Consider the following 10300-nt stretch of genomic DNA (forward strand, 5'->3'; position numbering starts at 1 on the left):
TATATGACCTAGCACAGGGTAAGGCCTGGGCCAAGTAGTGGGAGTGGGTGGGTAGGGGAGCAGAGGTGGGGGGAGGGATATAGGAAACTTTTGGAATAGCATTTGAAATGTAAATAAAGAAAATAATAAAAAAGAAAAAAGAAAAAAAAGAAAAAAAGAAAAGCAAAAAAAAAAATTTCATTCTAAGTACCAACATTTTACATGATTAACAAGTATTTATATCCATACTTAAGCTTGCAAAGTCGTTTTTATTGATCTTTTTAATTCTGTTAAAACGTGAATAGAAATATGTAGTCTTCTTGGGCAGTGGAGGAATGGCGTCCAGTTCATGGTCATCACAGTATACAGTGGTACTTATACAAGTACACAGAAGACAAGTTGGAAAGTCTGAAACACATAGAAAAATGGTTATGTGTCAGTGAAAGAAACTCTAAGGAAAATATGGTTCTGATTGCTTAATATACAAGATTAAAATATCTTTCAGACCTTTCTGATGTATTTCACATATTTTCAAAGCAGTCTTAGGTATTAGTACATTAAAGTCAATAAGTTAGAGCCTCTACCACATTGCTTGTAAAATTGTTTTCATGGATATATTATGACTGTCACTTTTACAGCTAATAGAGGTAAAGGTAACATAAATTCAAAACATAAATATTGAGATTATATCTTTTATGAAGTTAAATTAACACATATTCATTACACATGTAACTCGATATTTAGACAAATGTGTTTCAAGAGATCATACAAATTAGTATTTATTCCTTCAATACATATAGATCATATAAATGACATGATGTTCTGAAAGACATAGTAGCTACTGAAATATTGGCAAAATATGCAGAGCTTTGCTTAGTGATCTACTATGTAAGATGAGTGGCAATCACACAAATATACATATCTTGATATATGATATTAATGTAACCCCAATGGGATTTGGCTTCAATGGAGAATCATGAACGGTAATCTCTGAGGTCCCTAATGCCAACTTGTAATATACATACAGAGAGTAAGAAAAATAACAAAAGTGAAATACTCAAGAAAAAGACTGGAACATTCACCAAAGACCTTTCACTAAAATTGAAAGATGGGAGTGGGGAGGCCTGGCAGTGGGGAATCTATAAGGCATTTAATCTTTGATATGCTATTTAGTATTTATAATTTCACTCTTTCCAATGATAAATTTTAAATGAGGATGTTTGATTTTGTACAGTGTTAATCTTACATTTTAGTATTAGTTGCACAAAATAATTTATACACATTCACTTGGACTGTGATTCATTTTTGTTTTAGTATCCGTGGATTATGACTGTTTGAATCTGATTAACTTGGTAAAAGAAAGTTTTGAATTTTAATGCTCTAACATTTTTCCAAGCTGTTAAACTTTTGTGAATGTATGCTTCTTTTCTGGAAATTAAAAAGTAATCTATGTTTTAACTTCATTATATACCCTTGGTTTTTCTCTTAGTAATAAAATATTAATTTGTTGATATTTCCTCAAAAATTTTTGAAGCCAAACTTGATAACAAATATGAGAAGGACTGTGTCCAAACTATATTACCAGGGCTAGGCTTGGGAGAATGGAGAAGGCATAGGGAGAGAAGATCCTGGTCCTGTGCACAGGACAGGTGGCTAGTAAACCTAGCCAACCCTCCAAGACTCAGGAACTGATGGACACTAGAGGAGAGCCTACTGAAGCTAATATCCTAAAGCAATGCATTTCTATCTGTATTCTAAATACCTATTTTTGTATCCACAGATAAGAGTAAGTGTCCCCATCGAAGAAAAAAGTTGGTCTTTGAAATAGACCAAGAATATTATGGAGATCCACAGCTGGTCAAAATGCATAGACTGTGATGTACCCAGCTACAGTGGATACATCTACAATGTAACTCCTACATTTAACTCTCAGGCAGTAACATTAAAGAGGGTATGAAAAGATTTATAAGACCTAAAGGACTGGGAAACCTGCTCCTAGAGAAGGTCTATTAGAGAAGACAGGGAAGCGATGGCTATGAAATCTCAACAACAGGGTTATCCAAACAAGACCTGCATAATGACAACACTAGCTGACACATCAATGTGGTTGTGGGAAGCACTGTAACATATTACTCCTAGAAGAAGAACTAGAGTTAGTCAATGGCTGCCAAGAGAGGGGAAAACAATTTCCTTCAGGAACAAGCTCCCAGGCAGGTTCTCCATCCCTAAGTGGTCAGTCCCAAACACTAGTGAACAACATTAAGTTGACTCGGGAAGATATATATGTACACACCTGCAGCTATACACACTTGTGTTTATGTTATCCAATAATTATTAAAGAAAAATATATAGGAGGAGACATAGGAGGAATTGCAGAGAAGAGAGTGGGTCATGAAAACTATGTAACTATAGTAATCATGAATAGAAATCACTTAAAAGGCAAGTAAATACAAGGATTGTGATTTATGTTTTTGTTTCCTCTGGCCCAACTGAAAGCTGCAGATTTGAGAGAAGGCAAGAGGGTAGGGGTAGATTCAAACAGATGGAACAGAGAGGAAAAGGACTGAAATCCCTCAATCATTCTTATTGCCTTCGGTACATTTAATTTTCCTATGTGGCTACCTTCTCTAACTGGGAAACTGACACTTCATAAACTTGTCCATGTGTCTTCTTGGTTCTGTTTGTGGCTTTCTATTACATAGAAATTTAACTACATGGAAAGAACATGATGTATTCTTTAAATAAACTGACTTGACATATTGTATGTATGTCTGCACTCTATACTCACTAGTTCAATTATTTTGCACACATTTAGAGCATACTGGCATTTCTTTTTCTTGTTTATCAAAGAGGTGACAGTTCCTCCTCCAAAGGTTTGTGGTTGTGCCGAGAGTTGACATAAATCACTGTCAATGACTGGATAGCAAGAACTTCACAATTCAGTTGTAATACTTGAAAATTTAGACAGGGAGTTGGATAATGTTTGCCAGGGCACGGGGGACTGTAGAAGGGTGACTGACGTATAAAAAGTGGTTATATAGGATAAATAAGTTCTGGAGACTTATCTTCTAGGATGGAGAGGTGTTGGGGAGAGGACCAACATTTTCCTACACAGTCTAGAATCTTAATAAATTGCTTTTCAACCTCAGATCACTACCTTTTGCAAATTAAGACTTCCTTATTGAAGGGCAAAATAAAGTATTATTAACAACCTAGAAAAACTATAAGGGGTGAAAGAGAGCTGCAGTGTGCTGTTATTGTGGTTCATAGACAGCAGATACCCAATCAGCACAACACGTTGCCCTTATTCTTATCAACATCCATTATGTCTTACACATTTGAACTGTGCTGATTGATCTCAGAGGATGACTTTCCATCAGTTCATCCAGTGCTGGGCCCTGGAAATACATGGCCCAGAATGATTTCAAGTAATGATGCCAGGCAAATAATTCCATCCTGAGTCTTTGGTTATTTGATTCTTTCCAGCAGAACAAAGATGCCTTTTAATAAAATCTATCTTATGTCTGAGTACAACATGCATGAGTAACTCCATGACTCAAAGTGTATTCAAACATTCTTGATTTTTTTGTCTTTGGCTCATTCACTTCTCTTTTGGAGTGGAGTTGAAAATTGGCAAGTTTGTTTAATTTTAATTTTAAGTTTGTTTCTTCTTTGAAGGTTTCATAGACTTATACAGTATCCTCACCATGCACACCACTTACTCTCTATAACTCCCTCAGTATCTTTCATCTCATCTGTCCCCAAGCTTCATATGCCCTCATTTATTTTTATTTTGACCCACTGATTTGTGTTATTACTGCCCATGTATACACGGTTGCAAATTTATCCCTTGGGGGACTGGGAAGCTAATTGCTCCCTCACTAGTAGATGTGGGGTTTTTGGAGATCTTGTCATCCATGCTGGAATTTTAACTGTCTTGATCTAGTGTTAGTAACAAGAATGGTTGTGAGTTTGCAGTGCAACATACTTCCCATCCTCCTGGACCTATGGTTTTGAGTTCCCTATTTCAAGATATTTTCTGAGTCCTTGGGTGTGGTGAGCATTAGTGTAGATGTCCCATCAATGGCTGAGCACTCGCAGGTGATCAGCATTCTGCACAAAATGAGTCTACTCTCAGAAGTAGACTCTAATAAGACACTACTCAGACCAAGGCTGGGAACAGCAACAACCTATGGATAAAAGCATAAATATTTACAAGACTGGTGGACAACATGACTGCTTAAGTTCTCCCTTAAAGTTCATGACTTCTTTTGCAATGCAAGGCAGACTCTTTGAGGAATGACTTAAAACTTGATAGATTTGAGAGGTGACAAAGTGTATTTGGTTACAATTCAGAATTAACTTATCTGACCTTCGTTGGTGTGTGGACCCAGAAGCCCTGGGAATTCTGGTTCCTGTGGGGAAGAACCATCGATCAGCCTGGGAGTAGATTCTTCGTCTTTGTCCTCATCTTGGTTGTCCTCTAGCTGTGGGCCTGGGGTCAGGAGCTCTCTGCTCCCAGAAAGCCTCTCGGACACTTTCTCGGTCTGAAAACATACAGAATTTTAAGGTAACCTCAATCACCCTCCATGCCCATGGAACAAATGTAAAATGTGTCTGTCTGTGCCACAAGATGTCACTACTGTTCTTACAATCAACACAGTGGGCCTCACCCCACCAATGTTTCTCAGAAATATAATTACTATTTTCTAAAATCGTTTCTCAAATCTTAGGAACTGGTTTCAAGGACCCCCTTTTGTTGCTATTTCTTTGAGCTTCAAACAGTTCTTTCACTTGGCAGGTCTAAAAAATCTCTCTCTTATTTTTTTAATGATACAGCTTAAAAACATAGTTGTTAGATTCACTTTAATCAAACTTATGCAAAACAAAATTCAAAAGTTCCCCTTCACACCTGAGCCCAGTTCACTCTCATCATCCCTTGATGATAATTATTGAGATACTAATATTTTCTTCCTTTAGATTTTTACTTCTGAAAATCAAATCTTCTCTTCCTATTTTATAGTACCCTCAATGGCCTTTTATTGGAAATTAATCTTCCAACTTTGGCAAAACATATAGTGACGTGAAAACTATGTAATTGATAATGGATGCCTTTTGTTATAGACATTTCCACATGGACACAACATACTGCAACAACATCTGATTATATTAAAATTGTCATCTTTAAGAACTCTGGCAATAGGAGTCATTTAAAATGTTAAAAAAAAAAACCCTGATATATTTTCTGAATACTTTCTCAATTTTCCCTTTCTTTTTGCCTTACATCTTTTCTGGTATGGGTTATTGTTTATAAGAGCTTTAGAAATCCCTTGTTTTCAGTTCCCTCCCCTTGTGCTAGGATTTATTCCTTTCTATTTTGTGGGAAGCAGGTGCAGCCGCATGGGCCAAGATGGCGCCCTGGCTCATTGCCAAGCCCCGTGATCCCTGCTTGTTTACCAAGAACCTGAACATGTGCATTTGAATGATCATGCGCTGCCCGCCTGACGCATAGAGTCATACAGCATGATATTGAGTCACTGGCCTATCAACACGCACCCTGTCTTTGTGCATGGCTCATGTACAGAGCGTGCTGAATGCTGATTGGATGATGAAGAGTGGTGAGAGACGAGTTCAGTGGATGGATGCGGATAAATTGGGCTATCCCCAAGAACAAAGCAAGGAATAAAGAGGAAGCTGAAGCGGAAGCTGCTTGCACCCTGCCTTGGTGTATGTGTTGTCTTTGCCCCACCTCTGCTGGCCAGAGGCTGGGGCCCACGGCATCTGCTGGCCCGTAGGGGGATTTTTAAAAATGGCACTATTTCTTTATTAGTGTGTTCTTCTCTGTGACCTTGTAGGCCTCAGATGGAGATCTGATAAAGACATATGGAGCAGCAACACCCTGACTCCACTCCTCTTGTCTGCTGTTCCCATGATATCACCAGAAATCTCACATTCTTGATTGATCACACCAGCGTGCACCCATCTGCATTAATCTGCTCTCATTAAAGAAAGCAAAACCACACAAATTACTTCTAAGTTACTTACTACCTGGATGGAAATTTCAAAAACAGGGATATAAATTAGATTAGTTATTTACTGCTTATCTTATAGTAGCCATGTGATTTTTAAAGAGAAATATTTTACACTTTTAATAGACTTGAATACATTTCATTACTAATAAAAATAATATAAATTTAAGGAATGTTTTCCTAGGTTCTCTATTTAGCCCCTTCCTACCCTACATGTGTGCCCATTGGTTGATTTAATACCCAGGCCTATTATATAGTAATTGAATTATACCTCTATCTTTGTACTTGTAGGCTGCAGCATAAGCAATTTATAAGATTTATGGAATATATTCTTTAAACATCCTTGTCCAAGATGCATTTAATTCATATATGCACATGACCCTAAGGTTTTTGTGCAAAGACTTGTGAATGTGTGGATGCCTGCTTTCAAACATGAATCTAAGAGTAGATTGCTTGATGTTGCAAGAGGCATCCAGAGATGCTCAAAGCCAGAAATCCCCAGCTGAGATGCTGGGGTACATCTACAAAAAGACACATGGTTCCCATCAGTGCGGTCATAGTGAGGCAGCTTCGGTGGAATGGCTTTGCAGAGACTAAAAGTGGGCTACAGGAAGAGAGGAAATTGAGACAGATGTTTCATGGAACGGAGGGGTCTCCTGAAGGGAGGAACACATTCCGGACACATTGCCTGAATCTTCAACTCTGTAGGAAAATGTTTGCACATCTTTTTTTTTTTTTTTCTCCCTAGATAATTGTTTTTCCACTGATCTGATGTAAAATTGTAAGGTCTCCTTTGTCATTCAATGTAATGAGGCCAAACAGCTTTTGATGCTTGTTCATGCTTGCTTGCAAATAAAAAGAGCAACCCTGAAGGCAAGGAGAGGCAGTGAGTCCTCATTTCAGCAAAACTGCAGATCTCTAACCCCATTATGCTGTGCCTGGAGAGTCCTCTGCATGGTAGACACATTTATTCTGTCGACTAAATAAAAGTTGTTTGGGCTCTCATATTTTCCCTTTATTTTAACAATCTTCAAACTGCAATATGAAGTTAGAAGCAATTCATTTTAAAAAGCAAGGCCAGGGAATTGTGAACACCTTTCTGTCAGAATGAAGGACTTTTTCTCCTTATGCTTCAGAAACTTAACTGTGGACCCAAGCACAGAACCTCCCAAACACTCTTCAGCTATAATTGGTTTCGCTCTTAGGAAAGTACAATTGAGTCTTTCATGTAAATATTTATTGATTATTTCATATTTGTTCTCTATTCTTTTTCCTTTATACTTTATTCTGATTTGCTTTCCGTGACTTTACTTTACAATTTGTGCATTATATCTCTCCAAGCTTTACAAATATTCTAAAACATAATTACTGCACATGAAGATAATAACCCAGTGCCAGACAGCAACACAAATTATATCATTTTTGTTTATTTGTTTAATTTTGGATTTGCAGGAACTTTTATCTCCCTAATACCTTGTTTCCTAATCTTGAACTACAATATTTGTCATAGTAGACTGTGTTTAGGTGTATATTTTACTTCTACAAAAGAGGAGATTCCAGAAATGTCATAGCTGAGACACAATATCATGGGTTTGGGAGAACTCAACAGCTATTGCCATGGGAGATGAGAGAGGAAACTCCCAAGTAAATGAGGATATCACCAGAGTTGTTTGCTGTCAGTACCCTGCACAGCTGGGATGCTAGGTGGTCATCTTAGCATACACTGCTGTCTCAGGGCAATGAACCGATGAGATGCTAATGTGAGTTTCTAAGTGTCTGCACCCTGAAGGAAACTTCTCAACAAACTAAATACATTTCCATATTTTTTAATATCAAAGAGTGTGGAGATTTGTACAAATCATTCACGTGGATATGAATAATCTTATAAAATATTCAAGGTTTGCAGTTCTGGTCATTGGCCATACTGTTTCTCTCTATAAGAACCTCCTTATAAAAGTATGTTGTGCTATTGTAAATGATAATCTTTTTGCTAAAATTATTTTGACCCAGTATAGGTTTATCTGGAGAAACCATATCCGACTGATCTGTGCAATTATATTAATATTTGTACAACTATGTGATTTATTTGGTTTAATTATGGGGGAATAATATGAAAAATGAAGGTTCTGTGAAACTGAAGACACATTTCTCCTAGGTTGTTTTCCTGGATAGAGTCCCTCCAATATGGACATCTTTCTTTTAAAGCATTATCAAAAGAAGAAAGAAAGAAAATAAACATACAACTTCAATATGGACAGAGGTACTGAAAGGAATGGAAGAAGGGGAAACTGGGGTCGGGATGTAATGCATGAGAAAATTAAAAAAGAAAATAGAATAAAAAGGTGAAACAATAAGCAAATAGAAAATAAGAAAGAATAAGAAAATAGAAGAAAGTCTTGCTCTGCCTTCTACAACACAATACTAGGAGAACTGAAGAGGCAAGGAGGACATGAAAGTGTCAAAGGGACGGGTAAAGCCATAATGAAATGTCCTACCACAGGAGCCAATGTAAATATATTTGTAGGGACAATATATTACCTGTGATATAAAACTGGGGCTTAAAGAATTCAGTAGGGGTGAGGTAGAGAGATAGGAAGACAAAGAGTTAGTAGGTGGGCTAATGCAGACCAGGGATGTAAGATGAGCCTTATGAAAGCCCACTAGTTAGTAAATTCATTTCAGAATACCAGATTTTAAAAAGAAGTGCTTGAGTGGAGGTGTCCTACATTAGTGGACACAGCACTTCCAGGCGACATGGGTCATTAAATTAAAATCACAGTGCAAAGCATAGCCTATCTGCACAAGTAAGACCCCAGAGGTCTGCAAAACAACCGAAGCCATTGCTATGGCCCTTAGTTTCCCACCAAAGCTGCACAGGAAGTCCTGCTTGCTGACTTGCTGAGGACGAAACATATCCTCCCTGCCCCATTCTCTGTCAAGACAGTTTGGAAAACAAATGTCCTCCCTCCTGGCTAGTTTTCATTGCACAGAAAGCTGCTAAGTAGGCTGCTGAGGGGGAAAGACCACTGGGATTTCACCTTGTCCGGGATCCAGTAGGCCACAACATCAAACCTGCCAGGAAAAATGTGCTCTTTGGTGCAGGAGTGGCAGACCAACTATGAGGTAACCAACAGTATTCTTGTTGAAGAATGCTCCACAAGAAGTCTCCTGATTTGGTATGTTAATTCTTCTGAAAGGCTGTGCCAAGCAGGTCACAAAGCTTAGAGTAAAATTTGCTTTATTTTTTTATTTACCTAAGTAATCATGCTGTCAATATACCTTCTAAATATTTACATTTATAACAGATGTGGGATCCTGTTGAAGTTCATCAGAAAAGCTTTCTTTATGGTGGGCAGCAGGTAATAGAAAGATGCATATATGGTCAATGTACTTAGAACAGGAGACTGAGTGCTCAGTTATAAATGAGTTTTGTTTATCACTGCCCTTTGGTTAAGGTTCAGGAAACACTGTGAGGGAGTGGAAAGATCTAGAGGATGGGAGTGTTGTGATACGCTGTCTTCTGGACATGATATGGCGGCCACCTTTCATACCTTGCCCAAGTTGTGTTTCCCAACACACGTGACTGACCTCTGACCTCTACCATTTTCTAGGCAGCTGTGAACAGTTGCCAGCTGCTGGGAGAGGGGAATCATTTTTCTTTGAGGGTGTGGTCATAGATACGGGCATCACAGATCAGATATAGTTATTATCCAAACGAAGACAAAAAGGGAGGGAAGAAGATGTGTTTGGAGGAAGGATAGAGGTGGAGCTTGAGGGAGGAAAATAAGGGATGGATATGATTATAGTCTATTTACACTCTCAAAGGAGAAAATGATTATATATGAAAATAATTTTAAAATACAATGAAAGTGGCCTTGGAAAAAAACAGTAATAAATGGCCTTGGGGGACAGTACCTCAATGTGTAACCTGAATACATTTGCCAACACACTGATTTCAGGATTGTGAGTGTGTCTATGAAGCTGGACAATTTTAAACCTATAAAAGTAACTCAGGTCTGATCAGATGGGTTCGTAGTAAAGCACGTACTATACAAGTCGGATATCCGTGTTTGAATTTCAAAAGCCCAATAAAAACTAAACATTTAGGAGCATCTCTAATCTTACAGCTTAGACTACGAGATGTCCTGGAACCAGCTAAGCCCATATCTGCTGTAGAGAAAGCAAAAACAGACAGGAGACCCTGTCCCAACCGAAGAAGCAGATAGTCAGAGTTGATACCCCAGTCAGTCCTCTCTCTCTCTCTCTCTCTCTCTCTCTCTCTCTCTCTCTCT

General features: G+C 38.0%; 1 protein-coding gene across 2 annotated transcripts in view; it reads right to left on the reverse strand.

Annotated features, from left to right (window-relative positions):
* The window catches only part of Epyc (epiphycan), a 32445-nt gene that overhangs the window by 7073 nt on the left and 15072 nt on the right, over positions 1-10300 (reverse strand). For both annotated transcript variants that reach the window (XM_021205404.1, XM_021205406.1), the window contains 2 exons: positions 4352-4526; positions 229-387 (listed from right to left, as the gene is read on the reverse strand). In XM_021205404.1, coding sequence (XP_021061063.1) covers positions 229-387; positions 4352-4526 — 334 coding nt within the window. The remainder of the gene's footprint in view (positions 1-228; positions 388-4351; positions 4527-10300) is intronic.

Source organism: Mus pahari, chromosome 9 (assembly GCF_900095145.1).
Source record: "Mus pahari chromosome 9, PAHARI_EIJ_v1.1, whole genome shotgun sequence".
Taxonomy (NCBI): Eukaryota; Metazoa; Chordata; class Mammalia; order Rodentia; family Muridae; genus Mus; species Mus pahari.